Source organism: Trachypithecus francoisi, unplaced genomic scaffold, assembly GCF_009764315.1.
Source record: "Trachypithecus francoisi isolate TF-2019V2 unplaced genomic scaffold, Tfra_2.0 Lachesis_group1, whole genome shotgun sequence".
NCBI lineage: Eukaryota > Metazoa > Chordata > Mammalia > Primates > Cercopithecidae > Trachypithecus > Trachypithecus francoisi.
In genome coordinates this window covers 136115132-136136010 of record NW_022681454.1, presented here as the reverse complement: position 1 = coordinate 136136010, position 20879 = coordinate 136115132, and the positions used below count along the sequence as shown (strand labels likewise).

The window sequence follows — 20879 nt, the reverse complement described above, 5'->3', positions numbered from 1 at the left end:
TGGGTGACAAGAGTGAAATTCCATCTTAAAAAAAAAAAAAGAGCTCCCTGTGATGGTGATTTATAAAGGAAAGAGGTTTAATCTGCTCATGGTTTTGCAGGCTGTACAGGCTTCTGCTTCAGAGAGGCCTCAGAAAACTTAACAATTATGGTGGAAGGCAAAGGGGAAGCAAGCACTTATTCACATGGCCAGCAGGAGAGAGAGAGAGGATGAGCGAAGGGAAAAATTCTACACACTTTCAAACATCCAGATCTTGTGAGAACTCACTATCATGAGAACAGTGAGGGGGGAACCCACCTCCATGATCTGATCACCTCCCACCAGGTCCCTTCCCCAGCACTGGAAATAACAATTCAACATGAGATTTGGGTGAGAACACAGAGCCAAATGATATCAGTAGTCCTGATGCATGCATATTGGCCAAACATGCATGTAATATACAACTTATGTTCGCTTTGGAGTGGAGACTTAATATTTAAATGTATTATAATTAGGCCCTGTATATCAAAAGATCTTTTTAGGATATGAAGGACTCAAGTGCTCAGCAACTGTAAACAGGCCAGAGCCAGTCCCTGGTAGGTGGTCTCTTTTTCCCCCACCAAAGAAACATGGCCTTGCAGTTCAGTGGCACAATCAAGTCATTGCATCCTTGAACTCGTGGACTCAAGGTATCCCACTACAGGTGGGTGCTACCACACCCAGCCAATTTTCTTTTCTTTTCTTTTTGTTTTAATAGAAACGGAGTCTCAACATCTTGCCCAGGCTGGGCTTGAACTCTTGAGCTCAAGTGATCCTCCTTCCTTGGCCTCCCAAAGTGCTGTGATTACAAGCATGAGCCACCACACCAGCCTGGTGGTCTTATCAGGAGAAAGTTACTGAAATCAGTCTCTCATCCAAAGCTGTAGCTATAGCTTGTGGAACGGGGCCAGTTAGTGTCTAGTGATGAGCTATAATTGTTTTAGTATTCCTTATCTGGAGGCCAGTGCTTGTTTAGCTGCTAGAGAAAAAGAAAAACCTATGGCAGTTAGAAATTCTTTATTCTTTAAGTGTAGGAGTGAGTGACTTAACCCTTGCCTAGCATGGCCTTAACTCCCATTTATAATTTGGTATCTTATTGCCACAAAGTCTATTCCATCAGTTTTAGGATCTCTATTTTAACATTTACGCTGGCCAGTTATTGTATCTGAAGTGCAAAAGGGAGCGGGTATAACAAGAGTTGTCTGACCTCCCATCCCCTCAGGGCCAGGAACTCGGTTTTTAAGATTTTTCTGGGGTCCCCTTGGCCAAGAGGAGGTCTATTTAGTTGGCAGGGAGCTCAGGATTTAATTTTAATTTACATCCCCTATAGGTTTCAGAGAGGGAATGGCCCTGCCAACATCTTCATTTCGGACTTCTATCCTCCAGAAAACTATTAGAGAATAAATTGTTTTAAACCATCCAAGTTTGTATCCTTAGGAAAATAATACAGAAGTCTTAGGAAATCTGATGTTTATTTTGTTACAGAAGAGATAGTTAATAGATGGGGATAGTACTGAGTGACTTTCAAGAACAGTCAGGCCGGGCACAGTGGCTCATGCTTGTAATCCCAGCACTTTAAGAGGCTGAGGCAGGCGGATCACAAAGTCAGGAGTACGAGACCAGTCTGGCCAACATGGTGAAACACCATCTCTACTAAAAATACAAAAATTATCCAGGTGTGGTGGCACACGCCTGTAGTCCCAGTTACCAGGGAGGCTGAGGCAGGAGAATTGCTTGAACTGGGAGGTGGAGGTTGCAGTGAGCCTAGATTGTACCACTGCATACCAGCCTGAGAGACAGAGCAAGACTCCATCTCAAAAAAAAAAAAAAAAAAATAGCCTGAGAATTGACCACCTTGATTATCTTTTCTCCCTCACTTTAAGTAGTTTAAACCATGAAAAATACACATATGAGGACTTTCTTAACTGCTTACCAATTTGTCCTCCTAGTTGCTCCTCTAAATTGTTTAAATGTGTGTCAGTATTTATCTCTCAAAACATATAGGCAATAGCCTAAGAATTGAGTGCTCAGAAAAACTTAGCTGATTTTTCTGTGAAATGCAGGAAACCACTCAGTCTTTGAAAATTTATTTTATTTATATAGCACTTAAACCTTGAAAGTATACTTAATGTTGCCAGTAGAGGACCTTTATAATAATGTTTTCAAGACTAATATAATCTTTGTCAATAATCACAGTTAGATGGAAGTCATCTAAGGTAAGCAGAGTTATCTCTGTCCCTAAATTCTTGTTTTTCCAACCAAACAAAGAAAAATTTCAAGGATGTGCTCAAGGGCAGCATTATGAGCAGTATGATTAATAGTTAGGAAACTATTGGCTGAGCCTTACAGAGTCTTCCATAGCAAAAATATGTTAAATTTATCTGGGGTTTGGAAGAAATAGTCTGCTATGGAGTGAATTTGACAACTCGAGGGCATGCCCTCTCTTGGAAAATATTTCATCAAGATTTGAAAAGAATTTGCCATCAAAATGGAAAGCCACAGGAGCAGCTGACTAGATAGAAATTCCCTTCAATTTAAAAGGCATGAGGCCGGGCGCGGTGGCTCAAGCCTGTAATCCCAGCACTTTGGGAGGCCGAGACGGGCGGATCACGAGGTCAGGAGATCGAGACCATCCTGGCTAACACGGTGAAACCCCGTCTCTACTAAAAATACAAAAAAAACTAGCCGGGCGAGGTGGCGGGCGCCTGTAGTCCCAGCTACTCGGGAGGCTGAGGCAGGAGAATGGCGTAAACCCGGGAGGCGGAGCTTGCAGTGAGCTGAGATCCGGCCACTGCACTCCAGTCCGGGCGACAGAGCGAGACTCCGCCTCAAAAAATAAAAAATAAAAAAAAATAAAAATAAAAGGCATGAGCTTTTAACTAAGGAAAATAATCTGGAGAAACGGCACTATTTATCTCACAGTTCTTTTATATCCCAGCTGGTATGGCCACATGCAACCTAGAGAGCGTGATAAGCTCCCCCTGGAACTTACCATCTAATAAGAGATGGTAGGATACAATCAATCCCACCATGTGCCACACTGAAAGGCAGCAGAGGGCAGCAGGAGAGCCTTGAGCTTCACCTTAGGCTGGAAGTCAGAATCTAGCACTGCCTCCTCCAACTAGCTGAGCACATTTTATATCCTTTTTCTTTTTTTACTTTATTTTTTACATTTCATATCTAATGTCCTTCCTTCCTTCCTCCCTCCCTCCCTCCCCACTCCCTTCTCTCTTTCTTTCTTTCTTTCTTCTTTCTTTCTTTCTCTCTCTCTCTCTCTCTCTTTCTTTCTTTCTTTCTTAAAAAGAAACACACAAGATTTTGCCATGTTTGCCAGGCTGGTCCTGAACTCCTGAGCTCAAGGCAGTCCTTCTGCCTCTGCCTCCCAAAGTGCTGGGATTACAGGTGTGAGCCACTGTGTGTGGCTTTTGTTTTGTTTTGTTTTTTGTTTTTGAGACAGGGTCTCACTCTGTCACCCAGGCTGGAGTGCACTGGCAAGATCTCAGCTCACTGCAGTCTTGACCTCCTGGGCTCAAGCAGTTCTCCCACCTCAGCCTCCGGAGTAGCTGGGACTACAGGCATGCACCACCACACTCATCTATGTTGTAAACTTTTTTTTTTTAACGGAGTCTCACTTTGTCACCCTAGTGATTCAACTAGTTAACTCTCTTTCTGAGTATCAAAAAACCAATCTGATCATTGGCTTGTACTCTTCATATGAGAATATGTTAAATATAATTATAATTGGGTTCAAGACTATAACTTCTGAGAAATGTTTATTTACATAGCAAATGAACAAATATTGTGCCTGTTACATGTCAACAGAACTTTAAGCTAGAAGTATTATGTTCACGTCCTTTTTGTTTTTTTAATTTATGACCACCAGTAAATCCTTGGACATTCCCACCCACCACCTGGTGGTGTCATTTGCTAAAGGGAATAATTAACACCTCCCTCAGAGGGTTGCAGTGAAAATTAAAAGAGATAATAGATGTGAAAGTGTTTTATAATGTTTCAAGTGCCAAACACACATACGGGATTATTGTAGTAGGAAATGGTGTCTTCCAAAGAGTAATCATTTAGACAATGTTATAAACTTAATAATTATTGGTTTCCATATTCAAACCATGACAAGTTCTTGTAGCCACGGTGAGACGGAAGAAACTAATAATGTAATATTTTTAGTTGATGTGTTTTGTTTTGTTTTGTTTTTGTTTTTGAGACAGGGTCTCACTCTGTCACCCAGGCTGGAGTGCACTGGCAAGATCTCAGCTCACTGCAGTCTTGACCTCCTGGGCTCAAGCAGTTCTCCCACCTCAGCCTCCGGAGTAGCTGGGACTACAGGCATGCACCACCACACTCATCTATGTTGTAAACTTTTTTTTTTTTAACGGAGTCTCACTTTGTCACCCTAGTGATTCAACTAGTTAACTCTCTTTCTGAGTATCAAAAAACCAATCTGATCATTGGCTTGTACTCTTCATATGAGAATATGTTAAATATAATTATAATTGGGTTCAAGACTATAACTTCTGAGAAATGTTTATTTACATAGCAAATGAACAAATATTGTGCCTGTTACATGTCAACAGAACTTTAAGCTAGAAGTATTATGTTCACGTCCTTTTTGTTTTTTTAATTTATGACCACCAGTAAATCCTTGGACATTCCCACCCACCACCTGGTGGTGTCATTTGCTAAAGGGAATAATTAACACCTCCCTCAGAGGGTTGCAGTGAAAATTAAAAGAGATAATAGATGTGAAAGTGTTTTATAATGTTTCAAGTGCCAAACACACATACGGGATTATTGTAGTAGGAAATGGTGTCTTCCAAAGAGTAATCATTTAGACAATGTTATAAACTTAATAAATTATTGGTTTCCATATTCAAACCATGACAAGTTCTTGTAGCCACGGTGAGACGGAAGAAACTAATAATGTAATATTTTTAGTTGATGTGTTTTGTTTTGTTTTGTTTTGTTTTTGTTTTGGAGTGTTTTGTTTTTAAGACAGGGTCTTGCTCTGTCACCCAGGCTTGAATGTAGTGGCATGATCTCTGGCTCACCGCTACCTCCGCCTCCCGGGTTCAAGCGATTCTCCTGCCTCAGCGTAGCTGGGATTACAGGCGCGCGCCACCATGCCTGGCTAACTTTTTGTATTTTTAGTAGAAACGGGGTTTCGCCATGTTGCCCAGGCTGGTCTCCAACTCCTCACCTCAAGTGATCCGCCTGCCTTGGCCTCCCAAAGTGCTGGGATTATAGACGTGAGCCACTGCGCCAGGCTGCTGATGTGGAAAGATTAATTTCACATCCCATAGAGGAATATACAGTGTTTTTGGAGTTTATAAATTAAAGTCGTTTTAACGGTGAACTGTCTAGAAATTCAAGCATTGTCTGGAGATTTTCTTACGATTCTGAGCATCACGCAGTGCGCTAATGGAAGGCTGAGGCTACCCCTTCGCTCCTTGCATTTGTAAGAAACTTCCCGCTATCCTTCCCTCTCCTAGGAAAGCTAACGGAATGCGTGAGATAAAGTGGGTTCAGATTACAACCAGCATGATAAACTGTGTCCTTGTCTTAATCTCGTCCAATTCTCAAAACATTTCCAGCGTGCTGTGAGGAGATACATTCAGTGGTACAGAACGAGTCAGGCGGGCGACGGTGACTTACAGGTTCCCCATCCCTTTTCTGAGATGCAGCGGTCAGCTCTAGAGACCTCAGGGAAAGCAACAGAGCTGGAGATGGGTTAGGGGAGGATGGTGAGGACTACAAAGGTCTCCCCACCTCCCGGGGGCCGCGGAGGCGGGGCTGGATGAAGGTCGACGTGCCTTCTCCGGGCGGGGCGCTGCCAGGCTCTCAGCCTCTCTGTGGAAGGGCAGCCTGCGCCTGGGTACGGAGCCTGCTGCGCGGCGGACAGCGGGCGCGATGTATCTCCGCAGGGCGGTCTCCAAGACCCTGGCGCTGCCGCTGAGGGCGCCCCCCAACCCCGCACCGCTCGGGAAGGACGGTGAGTAAGGAGGTCTAGCCCGGAGAGGAGGACAGGCGCCTCTGGTGCAGATTTTGCCCGTACCCGGGTACCGGCCGGCACCCAGTTGGCCAAACCCGACCCAGAGCAGCAGAAGCCTGGATTGGAGGTCGAGGAGAATGGAGGAGACTCCCGGGAAGACGTCCCGAAGCTTCTGCAGGCTTTGGAAGTAGGGAACTTTCCGGTGTGCCTCTGAGTCCAGATTAGCTGGGTTCGCATCCTGATCTTGGATAAATGACTTAACCTGTGTCCTCATCTATAAAATGAGGGCGATAATGGTTTTGCTTTTTAATGAGTTAGTGTATGGTTAAAAGCACTTAGAAACGTGCCTGGCTGACAAAGTTGTAGCATATCACTTTTATTGTTAGAGGCACCATTCGCTCTCCAGCCTCCTGAGGAAGCAGAGGAAGGGTGGGAAGGTGGACGCCGATCCACGAGCCGGCCCTGTAAGCACTGGGAGGCAGAGAAGCAGGGCCCGCTCAGTGGACACTGGGCAAATGTTCGTGGGGTAAATAAACCTAACCCTTGGCAGGGTCTCAGCAGCCTGAACCCCGCGAGCGCCTGGCTCTGAGATCCACAACCCCCAAAAAGGAAGCAGCCTTCGGGGCACTTTCCTTTGAAGTTGCAGGTCGTCCTGCAGCTGCTTGGCTCTGTCCAAATATCGACACCTTTGGATCTGGGGATGCGCGAGAAAAAGCAGGATACTCAGAAATTAACTAAAGGGGGAGTTGCAGTGTGAACTGGAAGCTTATTAAATAAAAATCGACATGTAGGAAAGCGCCTCGTATAGTGCCTGGAACATAGTAGGTGCTTAGCAGGTGTGAGCAAGGAAGATTGTTTTTCTTCCCAGCAGCCTGCGGCTCTGGGACCAGGCTTGCGCTCCGGGGCGGTTCTGCCCCAGCCGCTTTTCCCTAGTCCCCATCCGTCACCCCTCTCTCTTCCACTCCCGATTGGTGGACGGTTCTTAGACAACATAGTGAAGCGTTCTTGATGCTGTCTTCGCTTCCCCTCACTTTCTGAGGCTTCCGAGGTAATTTGAGCCCAGAGGGTGGATTCTGGCCCGAGAAAAAGACGTGCGCGGAGAATTCCATGGGCCGATTTTTTTCACGTTGATTAGGCCTCTGTTGGTGGTGGTGGGAGAGAAGGACGAGGTCTAACCAACTCGCTTTATTTTTCTTTTAAAATGCTGGTGGGAGGAAGTTACCCCTCAAGTATCAGAAATAAGATGTCTTCGTTTTCCTAGATCTTTATTGTCTTTATTTTTCTAGACCGTTACACCAAATAATATAGAGCTTTTATATATATATATATCCTGATGAAGTAGGAGAAGCCATTTATTTTAAACTTCGTACTATAACGGGACTGCTCTGTAGGGAATGGGGAGAAAGATTAGTCCTCTGACCGTGGCCTTTCGTTTTATCTGTCTGCGTTCCCCCACTGACAACATGCACGCCTGCACGCACACACAAACACACACACACGCACCTTTTTTTGTAGCTGCAGAAATTCCAAATAATTTTCTTCCCAATTTGCGGCAAAATAGAAGTAGTTTAAAATTTTTAAATACGTATCTAGCAATGCTGCTTATAAAGGCACTGGTCTTTCTCTAATTTTCATGTAACTACTATTTTTGCAGCACTTAAAATGTAAGAACTATTACTGATTGGAAACAAATTTGTCTTCTGTTGTGGACATTAATTAATCTTTTGTTGATACTTTCTACTTTGATGAAAAATAAATTTTTTTCAGTTTCATTGAAGGAAAAAATTTTAACTGTGTCTCATCACATTTTGTTCTCTCCTTTTTGCTTTTTTTTTTTTTTTATTTGAGGCGGAGTCTCGCTCTGTCGCCCGGGCTGGAGTGCAGTGGCCGGATCTCAGCTCACTGCAACCTCCGCCTCCCGGGTTTACGCCATTCTCCTGCCTCAGCCTCCCCAGTAGCTGGGACTACAGGCGCCCGCCACCTCACCCGGCTAGTTTTTGTATTTTTAGTAGAGACGAGGTTTCACCGTGTTGGCCAGTATGGTCTCGATCTCCTGACCTCGTGATCCACCCGTCTCAGCCTCCCAAAGTGCTGGGATTACAGGCTTGAGCCACCGCGCCCGGCCTCCTTTTTGCTTTTAAAAGGGTAACTTTTTTTTTTTTTTTTTTTTTTTTTTTGAGACAGAGTCTCGCTCTGTCATCCAGGATGGAGTGCAGTGGCCAGATCTCAGCTCACTGCAAGCTCCGCCTCCCAGGTTCACGCCATTCTCCTGCCTCAGCCTCCCGAGTAGCTGGGACTACAGGTGCCACCACCTCGCCCGGCTAGATTTTTGTATTTTTAGTAGAGACGGGGTTTCACCGTGTTAGCCAGGATGGTCTCGATCTCCTGACCTCGTGATCCGCCCGTCTCGGCCTCCCAAAGTGCTGGGATTACAGGCTTGAGCCACCGCGCCCGGCTTTTTTTTTTTTTTTTTTTTTTGAGACGGATTTTCGCTCTTTTTGCCCAGACAGCAGTGCAATGGCGTGATCTCGGCTCACCACAACCTCCGCCTCCCAAGTCCAAGTGGTTCTCCTGCCTCAGCCTCCCAAGTACCTGGGATTACAGGCATGCGCCACCATGCCCGGCTAATTTTGTATTTTTAGTAGAGACGGGGTTTCACCATGTTGGTCAGGCTGGTCTTGAACTCCCGACCTCAGGTGATCCACCCGCCTTGGCCCCCCAAAGTTCTGGGATTACAGGTGTGAGCCGCTGAGCCCAGCCTTAAAAGGGTAACTTTTTAATGAATAAATAAGTTTATAATAGATAATTGGGGAAAAACAGGTAAAATAGGAAATGGAATTCACCTGTAATCCTACCACTCAGTGAACACAACTAGTTACATTTTAATATATTTAGTTTTCCAGACCGTTTTTTTTTCACTCATTCCTTCCTTATGCACATTATTTCCACAAATCTGGGATAGTCCCATACAGAGTATTTTGCTATGACTTTTCACCTAATACATTGTAAATATTTTCTCACGTAAGTAAATATTGTTCTGCAAGTTATGTCTATTTGTTTCACATTGTATGAATGTGCTTAAATTTATCTAATTAATCCTTATTGAAAATTTCTCATTTCGTTGTCTTTTTAAGTAACTTGTCCATCATTATATTTGTATTTAAGTCTACTTAAATCTCTGATGATTTTAGTTCTATTTAAAAAATATTTCTGATATTTTTGTCTGTTTGAGAAATATGAAGGCTGTATATTCCCTGTTTGATCACAGATATACTTTTAAGCCATCAGAAGTCCCACCACAAGTCAAAGCCATAACCTCTTCTCATAGCCTTTGGGGCACATTTGAAGGAAAAAAAATATTTTTCCAAGAAATGGCCATTTATATCCAAACTAAGAACATAAACAGGAAATCATTGTGATTTTGCTACTGTGAAGGTTTGTAAGCAGTGCAAATGTCTTAAGATTTGCCCTGTGCAAATCATAGTCTTCCACTAGTCTCTGCACCCCTATACTTTCTGTTAGGCCACATCAAATTGCAGGTTGGACATGCTTAATCTGAAAATCTAAAACCCAAAATGCTCCAAAATTAGAAACTTTCTGAGCACTGACATGATGCCACAAGTAGAAAATTTTACATGTAAGTACTTAACACAAACTTTGTTTCATGCACAAAATTATTCAAAATATTATATAAAATTACCTTCAGGCTATGTGTGTAAGGTGTATATGAAACATAAATGAATTTTGTGTTTAGCCTTCAGTCCCATCCCCAAGATATCTCATTATGTGTATGCATATATTCCAAAATAAAAAATATCCAAAACCCAAAACACTTCTGGTCCCAAGCATTTTATTTTATTTTAATTATTTTTTTGGGACAGAATCTTACTCTGTTGCCCAGGCTGGAGTGCAGTGATACAATCACAGCTCACTGCAGGACTCAAGTGATCCTCCTGCCTCAGCCTCCCAAAGGGGCTTGGACTACAGACACATACCACCACTCTCAGCTAATATTATAAAATTTTTTTGTGGAGATGGGGTTCACTACATTGCCCAGGCTGGTCTTGAAATCCTGGGCTCAAGTGATCCTCCCACCCCTGCCTCCCAAAATGTTGGGATTATGGGCATTAGCCACTGCACCCACCGCTAGCATTTTAGATAAGGGATATTCATCCTGTACTTTGTACCTTCTGGGTCACGAAACGCTCATACACGTTACACCTTCTGCCTCCAGTGCCATTCTTCTTTCCCTTATTTATCTGACAAACTCTTGTTTTCCTTCAAAACTCAGGTCTCTTCTATTATGACAGTTACCTTGGCCAACTAACTGAGTTTTTTCTCTGCATGTAGCTTGACTTAGCACTTATTACATTTGCCATACTATATCACAATTATTTGTCTGTATGTTCATATCCTCCTTCTAGACTATGAATGACTTGAGACTAGGGACCTTGTCTGTCTTGTTCACAGTTGTATTCTTAATGCTTCTAACAGTTCCAAATACATAGTAGATGCTCAGTTGTGTTAGTTGAAAGAATACATAAATGTCTTTACATCTTTATCTTTAAAATAAAGAATTTGAGTTGTATATACTTTAAGCTCCTTCCAACTTTCAGTTTATTGTAAAAATTTCAATTCCAGGGCATTATAGGATATGCAAATGTTAGTACTACAAAATGAATATGTTTAAATATAACAATATAGTACTTTTATCTGTTTTTTTTTTTTTGAGACGGAGTCTCGCTCTGCCGCCCAGGCTGGAGTGCAGTGGCCGGGTCTCAGCTCACTGCAAGCTCCGCCTCCTGGGTTTACGCCATTCTCCTGCCTCAGCCTCCCAAGCAGCTGGGACTACAGGCGCCCGCCATGTCGCCCGGCTAGTTTTTTGTATTTTTTAGTAGAGACGGGGTTTCACCATGTTAGCCAGGATGGTCTCGATCTCCTGACCTCGTGATCCGCCCGTCTCGGCCTCCCAAAGTGCTGGGATTACAGGCTTGAGCCACCGCGCCCGGCCACTTTTATCTGTTTCTGTTAGTTTATACAGAATAGTACTTCTATTTCAGATACAACCTTGTTGCAACATTTGGTTTAAAAACCTTTATATGCCCATCTTTGCTTTATAAGAGAAAAATTGAGAATTCTTTCTATAGCTACATTTGTATTACAGATTTATAGAAATATGATGGATTTCAACATAAATGCTTGATTTAACATATAAATACAAATTGTATTACATTTTAGGTATAAACATACTGAATTCATTAAAAAAAAAATCATTTTCATTTAATCCTGTAGTGGAGTACATATATAGTACATGGCTTTCTTTTGCTAATGTACACTTCATTTGGCTGTTAAAATTGTTTAGTGCTTTTGTCATCTCTCCTTACCCACACCTGCACCCCTTCCAAGAAGGCATGATGCTCAGCATCAAGATGACAGGTTTCATGAGTGTTTATCAAATTAGATTGGGAGAATGTCAAGTGGAATTATTACCCAGCCTTGTAATACCGTATTCCCTTAAGCTAAAATCACTTGATGTTAATGATTCTAGGTTCACTGAGGAGAAAAATTTTAAAAGATATAATTATTTAAAATAGTTTTGCTCAAGTAGTAGAGCTAACTGTGTTTAAATGTTGTTTTCCTAGCATCTCTGCGCTGGATGTCATCTAACAGATTGCCTGGATCATCTGGATCAAATATGATTTATTATCTGGTTGTAGGCGTCACAGTCAGTGCTGGTGGATATTATGTAAGTGATTATATAACCGCAGTGCTCAAGAATTCATGTATTTTACAACTCATGGTAAAGCTCAAAGCAATGTCAAGATCAGGACATGGGATTAACTAAATATACAACATAGCAATAGATTTAAGTGTCATTAAGCATATACATCTGAAAAATACCTTGCAATCATTAGAAATACAGGGTTTTCCTAAGAATGTGTTAACTAGACTACTATGAAGGTTTTTCTTTTTTGTATATTTTTAAATTTTATTTCATTTGAACCTCAGCTTTCTAAATTATGAAGATTTTTGTATGTGTAAAGTCAACATTTCTTAATATCATTAATATGGATGATTTTCAGTAAAAATTATGTTATTATAAATGCTAATAGTGATAGCTGATACTTGAGTGTTTATCATATGCCAGACTCCTGGATCGTTTAATAATTAGAACAATTCTATAAGGTAGACACTATTATTAACATTTTAAAATAACAATTTTGAGGCCGGGCGCGGTGGCTCAAGCCTGTAATCCCAGCACTTTGGGAGGCCGAGACGGGCGGATCACGAGGTCAGGAGATCGAGATCATCCTGGCGAACACAGTGAAACCCCATCACTACTAAAAAATACAAAAAACTAGCCGGGTGAGGTGGCGGGCGCCTGTAGTCCCAGCCACTCGGGAGGCTGAGGCAGGAGAATGGCCTGAACCTGGGAGGCGGAGGTTGCAGTGAGCTGAGATCCGGCCACTGCACTCCAGCCTGGGCGACAGAGCGAGTCTCCGTCTCAAAAAAAAACAAAACAAAACTATTTTGAAAGATTAACTTAAAAATTAATATAGGAGCTGGGCACAGTGGCTCACGCCTGTAATCCCAGCACTTTGGGAGGCTGAGGCAGGTGGATTACCTGGGGTCAGGAGTTTGAGGCCAGCCTGGCCAACATGGTGAAACCCCATCTCGACTAAAAATACAAAAATTAGCCAGCGTGGTGGTGCATGCCTGTAATCCCAGCTACTTGGGAGGCTGAGACAGGAGAATCTCTTGAACTTAGGAGGCTGAGGTTGCAGTGAGCTGAGATCACACCATGGCACTCCAGCCTGGATGACAGAGTAAGGCTCCGTTTCCCAAAAAAAAAAAAAAAAATTAATATAACTATTTAAAAAATTAATAGCCTTTTTAAGAGCAGTTTTAGGTTTACAAAATAATGAGCAGAAAGTACAGAAACGTCCATATACCCCCTCACACCCCCTCCTCCTTTCCCATATTAAAACTTGCATTGATGTGGAATATTTGTTAAAACTGACAAGCCAATATTGATATATTATTATTAACTAAAGTCCAGGGTTTACATGAGGATCCACTCTTTACGTTGTATGTTCTGTCTTTATAAATATATTACAATATCATACAGAATAAATTACAGTATCATACAGAGTAGTTTCATCACCCTAAAAATCCCTCTACTCCACCTACTCATTTCTCCCTCTCTCCTCCCAATCTTTTTACTGTCTCCATAATTTTTGTTAGTTTTAAATTTTCACACAGTTTTATTATTTGAAAAACTCATATTTGTTCATAAGTTTTTAAAAAATGTAACATAGATATATATAAAATGAAAAGTATATTTTCCTTCCCAGTCCCATGTTCATTCCCTCCAGGTAACCACTGTAAGACAAAGGTTTTAATAGTGAGATTTTGGGACTAAAATAACAGATATTTTTTAGTTAAGATAAGCCTGTTGAGTCATTCACCATTTTGTCATAAACTTTCTAAATCAAAATATAATCTGTATTAACAATAAAAGTAGGCCAGGCATGGTGGCTCATGCCTGTATCTCAGCACTTTGGGAGGTCAAGTTTGGTGGATCACCTGAGGTCAGGAGTTCGAGACTAGCCTGGCCAACATGGTGAAACCTCATCTCTACTAAAACACAAAAATTAGCCAGGCGTGGTGGCAGACGCCTGTAATCTCAGCTACTCCAGAGGCTGATTGAGACAGGAGAATCACTTGAACCCAGGAGGTGGAGTTTGCAGCGAGCCGAGATCATGCCACTGCACTCCAGCCTGGGCGAGACAGCCAGACTCTGTCTCAAAAAAAAAAAAAAGAATAAAATTAGTGCAGTGGCTCATGCCTGTAATCCCAGCACTTTGGGAGGCTTGAGTCCAGGAGTTTGAGTCCAGCCTGGGCAACATAGTGAGACCTCATTTCTACAAAAAAATTGAAAAATTAGCCCAGCGTGGTGGTGTGCGCCTATGGTCCTAGGTACTTAGGAGGCTGTGATGGGAGGATCGCTTAAGAAGTTAAGGGAAGTTAAGGTTGCAGTGAGCTGAGATTGCACTACTGCACTGAAGTCTGGGCAACAGAACAAGACCCTGTCTTAAAAAAGAAAAATAGAAAAAGAATAAAAGTAGAGCCTGGAGTGGTGGCTCATGCCTGTAATCCCAGCACTTTGGAGGCTAAGGCAGGAGAATTGCTTGAGGTCAGGAGTTTGAGACCAGCCTGGCCAACATAGCGAGACCCCATCTCTACAAAAAATGTTAAGAAAGAATAAAAATAGAATAAGCAGAAATTCTTTTTAAACTGTGAGTACACAGTCACTATATTTTGGTTTGGTCCTACAACAATATGAATAAATGCGGGCCGGGCATGGTGGCTCACACCTGTAAATCCAGAACTTTGGGAGACCAAGGCAGGATCACGAGGTCAGGAGTTCAAGACCAGCCTGGCCAAGAAATGATGAAACCCCATTTCTACTAAAAATACAAAAATTAGCCGGGCTTGGTGGCAGGCATCTGTAATCCCAGCTACTCTGGAGGCTGAGGCAGAGGTTTGCTTCAAACTGGGTGGTGGAGGTTGCAGTGAGCCAAGACTGCACCACTGCACTCCAGCCTGGGTGACAGAGTGAGACTCTGTCTCAAAAAAAAAAAAAAAGAAATATGAATAAGGGGATGTTTAGTCATAACTAGAAGCAGTTTCATAGGACTATGTAAGATGGCCAAACCAAACCAAAATACATATTCTAATCCTCAGAAACTTATTTTTTATTTTATTTTATTTTATTTATTTATTTATTTATCTGTTTGTTTTTGAGACGGAGTCTCCCTCTCACCCAGGCTGGAGTGCAGTGGCGCGTTCTCAGCTCACTGCAAGCTCCACCTCCCGGGTTCACACCATTCTCCGGCCTCAGCCTCCCGAGTAGCTGAGACTACAGGCGCCCGCTACCACGCCCGGCTGATTTTTTGTATTTTTAGTAGAGACGGGGTTTCACCGTGTTAGCCAGGATGGTCTCCATCTCGGCCTCCCAAAGTGCTGGGATTACAGGCTTGAGCCACCGTGCCCGGCCCAGATTTTCTTTTCTTTTCTTTTCTTTTTTTTTTTTTTGAAAAGGAGTTTCGCTCTTGTTGCCCAGACTGGAGTGCAATGGCGCGATCTTGGCTCATCGCAACCTCTGCCTCCAGGGTTCAAGTGATTCGCCTGCCTCAGCCTCCCAAACAGCTGGGATTACAGGCATGCACCACCACACCTGGCTAATTTTGTATTTTTAGTAGAGACCGGATTTCTCCATGTTGGTCAGGCTGGTCTCAAACTCCCGACCTCAGGTGATCTGCCGGCAGCCTCCCAAAGTGCTGGGATTATAGGTGTGGGCCAGTGTGCCCCGACATTACAGACTTTCTATTTTCACAGCATATTTATTATTTATTATTATTATACTTTAAGTTCTAGGGTGCATGTGCACAACGTGCAGGTTTGTTACATATGTATACATGTGCCATGTTGGTGTGTTACACCCATTAACTCGTCATTCACATTAGGTATAATGTAATATACCTAAAGCTATCCCTCCCCCTTCCCCCCCACCCCATGACAGGCCCCAGTGTGTGATGTTCCACATTCTGTGTCCAAGCGTTCTCATTGTTCAATTCCCACCTATGAGTGGAACATGTACAGCATAAGTTTTATACTGTAAAATTGTTTGTAATTAAGTAGTACAATTTTTAAATAAGGTTCTTGGTTTCTGATTGTTAAAAATTTAGAAGACACTATATATAAATAAATTTTAGAAATCTATCATCTTACCATTAAAAGTTAAACCACTACCAACATTTTTTAAAAAGCTAAATTAATATAAACAATAGTAACTGAATAATAAGATTTTCTTTTTTTTTTTTTTTTTTGAGATGGAGTCTGTCTCTGCCACCCAGGCTGGAGTGCAGTGGCCGGATCTCAGCTCACTGCAAGCTCCGCCTCCTGGGTTTACGCCATTCTCCTGCCTCAGCCTCCCCAGTAGCTGGGACTACAGGCGCCTGCCACCTTGCCCGGCTAGTTTTTTGTATTTTTTAGTAGAAACGGGGTTTCACCATGTTAACCAGGATGGTCTCGATCTCCTGACCTCGTGATCCACCCATCTCGGCCTCCCAAAGTGCTGGGATTAGAGGCTTGAGCCACCGCGCCCGGCCTAGATTTTCATTTTTTAATATCATTTTCCAATATGAACACAGGCCAAAGAAGACTACTTAAATATAAAATGAAAGTAAGCCTGCACATTTCATCTATAATTAAAATATCTTTCTTTCTTTCTTTCTTTCTCTCTTTCTCTTTCTCTCTCTCTCTCTCTCTCCTCTCTCTCTCTCTCTCTTTCTTTCTTTGATGGAGTCTTGCTCTGTTGCCCAGGCTGGAGTGCAATGGCGCTATCTCGGCTCACTGCAACCTCCACCTCCTGGGTTCAAGCAATTCTCCCATCTCAGCCTTCTGAATAGCTAGGGCTACAGGTGTGTGCCACCGCACCTGGGTGTTTTGTATTTTTAGTAGAGATGGAGTTTCACCATCTTGGCCAGACTGGTCTCAAACTCCTGACCTCAGGTGATCCACCTGCCTCGGCCTCCCAAAGTGCTGGGATTACAGGCATGAGCCACCGCGCCCGGCCTGATTCCAGTTTTTGACTATTACAAATAAAGGTACCATGAACATTTGTGTACAGGTTTTCATGTGAACCTAGATTTCCATTTCTCAAGGATAAATGTTAGAGAATATTTGTATGTGCCTGTCAGGATATTCTGGTTGTAGCATAATTTCCTTTTTTTCCTTGTTTTTAGTTATCTTTGGCTAAGATAGTGCATTTATTTCCTTTCCTTTTTAAAAAAATTTATTTTAGGTTATGGGGTACGTGTGCAGGTTTGTTAATAGGTGAGTTGTGTGCCATGGTGGTTTGATGTGCAGATTGTTTTGTCACCCAGGTAGTAAGTATGATACTCAACAGGTAGTTTTTCTCTTCTCAACCCCGTCTCACCTTTCTTCCTTTTTAGAGCATTCAATTTAATAACAAAGGTTTCCAAAAGGGAAGTAAAAGAGTAAGTGGTGTGCACTGGTTTCTCTTCTTTGCTACATTGGGATTATGGTTTAAACTTCTAATGGTGATTACAGGGAGACTTGAGTGTACCTTGGGGATGTGGCATGACAAATCTTAAAGCTCAAGAAATAAACCTAAGCATACATTTACTTTCAGGCTTACAAGACAGTCACATCAGACCAAGCCAAACACACAGAACATATAACAAGTTTGAAAGAAAAAACAAAAGCAGAGATACATCTATTTCAAGGTAAATGCATTTCTTAATTTTTTATTTTTAATTTTTTTTGAGGCACTAATTTCCATTCACTTAGTCTAGCAATGAACACTATTTGCTTTTGGTTTCTTTCCTAGCTTAATCCAGAATGACTCTGGGTATAAGTTCATTTAGAAAGAAAAAACTCAACTGAAACCTGAAGAACACTGTTACACCTTTTGGATGAATGCATTTGACAAATGAACGTTTTACAGTTATATTGCCGAACAGTGACTTTTGACTTCTTGTGATAATATTACTTTCTGCTGCTCAGGCATCCACCCATGCAGGCACGAGCTTTCATTTTCCTCATTATTTAAAATAATAATATAACTAATTATCTTTCAGTTTGGGCTAAGACCACCTGTGTGCCTTTGTGCAAACAAGGTCCATTTGACATAATAGGATCAGTTGTGTATATTGAGTCCTTCATTTGATAAAATGGTGACCATGGGAACAGAAACTTTACATTTTCACTCTTTCGTTCCTTCCTTCCTACACTTCTTTCTCCCTCCCTCCCTCCCTTCCTTCCCTCCCTCCCTCCCTCCCTCCTTTCTTTCCTTTCCTGCCTTCCCTTCCCCCTTCCCTTCCCGCTTCCCTCCACGGGTTCTCCCTCTGTCAACCAGGCTAGAGTGCAGTGGTGCAATCATAGCCTACTGCAGCCTTGAACTCCTGGGCTCCAGCAATCCTCCCATCACAGCCTCTCAAGCAACTAGAACTACAAGCATGCACCGCTATGCCCAGCAAGCTTATTTTGTATGTTTTGCAGAGACAGGGTGTCACTATGTTGCCCAGGCTGGTCATCTTGATCTCCTGGCCTCCTGTGATCCCCTCCTGCCTCAGCCTCCCAAAGTGCTGGGATTACAGGCATAAGCCACTCTGCCTAGCCCCTTTGCTTTAAACCATACTTTTTTCCAAGCTATTATTATCAGTTACTATGATCACTATTTAGGGATAGAGATATTAGGGGTTTATGAACCAGTTTTCACCTGTCATGACAATAATAAGAAACAGAATATCATCGATACATATTATTGAATATAACCATGTGATTGTTTATAATACTAATAAAATAAGCATTTGCATAGAACTTTTTATTTTAATCCCCTTTTCATATACAATATTGTAATTAATCTTTACAATAGCCCTGTGCAGTAGATATTATGAATACCCTGTTTTACAGATGACAAAAATGAGGTTGAGAGAGGATTAGTGATTTCTGAGTCACCAGCTGGGAACTTGGCTACTCTTCCATGCTATCTCATATGAAAGGTGAATAGGGTAGCTACTTATTTTTGTATTCTTCATCTTTGCCTAAGTAATATATTCAAGTGAATTTTTTTTTAAGTTCAAAGAGTTTACAGAAAAGCAGAACCCCCATTTTCCCTCCAAGAGGCAACCAATAAAACCAGTTTATTTGAATCCTCCTGGAGAGTTTTTGCAAATACAGTTATGTAGGCATACAACTTACCCCCCTCCGGCTCCCCTCCCATTTTGCCCTAACAGTAGTAGCAGACTGTATACGTTGTTCTTTTTTTGCTATTTCACTTGAGAGTCTACCTTGAAGACTGTTACACATCGGTGCATGTAGCTCTGTCTTACGTGTTTAAATGACCACAGTGTTTCATTGCCTTCCCGCGATCTTTAAATTAATACCTTGCTTAATGACTCATTCTTAAAGGTGAAAAGGAGAATGTTGCGGAAACTGAGAAAGCAAGTTCAGAAGCCCCAGAAGTACTTGTAGTGGAAGCGGAGGCGGTAGATGCTGAAGAAAGTCCTGGTGCTACAGTTGTGGTCATAAAAGAGGCATCTGCCTGTCCAGGTCACGTGGAGGCTGCTCCGGAGACCACAGCAGTCAGTGCTGAAACTGGGCCAGATGCAGCAGCAAGGGAAACCGCAGAAGTAAACCCTGAAACAACCCCAGAGGTTACAATTGCTGCCCTGGATGAAGCTGTCACCATCGATAATGATAAAGATACAACAGAGAACGAAAGCTCTGATGAATATGCTGAACTAGAAGAAGAAAATTCTCCAGCTGAGTCAGAGTCCTCTGCTGGAGATGATTTACAGGAGGAAGCCAGTGTTGGCTCTGAGGCTGCTTCCGCTCAAGGCTAATCTCCAGCTGGTAGACATTTCAGCAACAAATGCCGTAGAGTGTCTGATAAGTGCTTTTGTGTTTTTAGTACACTTAGTTTAAAAAAAAAAAAAAGACATTTTCTAGAAAATGTTAATGTGTCTTGAAGATTTTTGGCATCCACTGATAGATTTTAGGACTGAGAGACTTGAGATTGTACATTTCTTATTACTCTTCTACTGTCTGAGATCAGAATATGACATTGCAGTAAAGAGCTTAAATAGTTTCATCTTTGGCTTTTTTTTTTCTAGACATTTTTCTTTTATCACTGTCATCTCTGAATTGACATTTTATATGAGAGAAATTGAGCTATACATACAACCTGTATTTACTTTAATTTTGCTATGCTTTTAGCTTACTTTATTATATGGTATGTAGGTCTAAAATAGAGTTTGAGTCAAATAAAATTAGAAAAGCTTTGGTGCTTCTACTTTTTTCACTAATATTTGCATGTACAAATTATATTAACATACACATACATAACATCACATGAGAAATGCAGGCTTTCGTAGTATTATTGAAGAAAGAGCATATAGTCTATGGAGAACCCTGCATATAACAATATGTATGCCCTCTCCCATCTATGGTACTTACATAGGGGACTATGTAGATACTTTCTGTTTCAGTTCAGTTCAAACAATATTTATTGAGGATTCACACTTTGTGCCAGGAATCATTCATTCATTCATGTGTTCAACAAATATTAGCTGAGCACTTACAACATAATAGGCATTGTTTTAAGTGTTCCCAGTTTATATTCTAGAGTGGAACCAGGTAACAAGACAAATGAGAAAATTATATAGTATGTTAGATACTGATAAGTGCTAAGGATAAAAGTAATGAAAATAAAAGGATTGTGTTAGTTCGAGGTGGAAGTTGTAATTTTAGATAGGATGGCTAAAAGAGGCCTTACTAGGAAGGTGTCTTTTGCGTAGAAACCTGCAAGATATATAAGGGACCATCCAATGGTAGGAGTTAGGGGGATCTGCCAGGTAAGGGAACAGAAAAGGGCAAAGGATCTAAAACAGGATCATGCTGGGAATTTGAGAAATTGCGAGGTGGTCAGTGTGGCTAAAGTGGAGTGAAAAAGAGGGAGAGTAGCCAGAGATGGTCTCAGAGAGAAAGGGAGTGGGGAGGTGGGGTGGGCTAGATCGTGCAGGGTCATGTAAGGTTTCAGCTATGGGGTAAGTTGGGAAATTGTAGTGGACACTGCCGATGCTCTGCCTAGATCCCCTTAATTGGGCTCCTTAACTGAGTACATTTATCCCCAGCTGCTAAGGGTGTTACACCCCACGCTCCACCCTCACCATAGGCAGTTCACAACCAATGACTGCCATAGTATTACAATAGGTGACACCGACTCTGCAGTACAATTGAATAGTTCATGCTCCAGCCCACCCCA

The 20879-nt window shown here is 42.0% G+C and overlaps 1 protein-coding gene across 1 annotated transcript; it reads left to right on the top strand.

The window, feature by feature from the left end:
• Positions 1-5763: 5763 nt before the first annotated feature.
• On the top strand, positions 5764-19897 carry MGARP (mitochondria localized glutamic acid rich protein). The gene is made up of 4 exons (XM_033215300.1): positions 5764-6022; positions 11665-11768; positions 17244-17337; positions 19025-19897. Exons 1-4 carry the CDS (start codon positions 5941-5943, stop codon positions 19456-19458), a joined length of 714 nt encoding a protein of 237 aa, XP_033071191.1. The 5' UTR covers positions 5764-5940; the 3' UTR covers positions 19459-19897.
• The last annotated feature ends 982 nt before the right edge of the window (positions 19898-20879 follow it).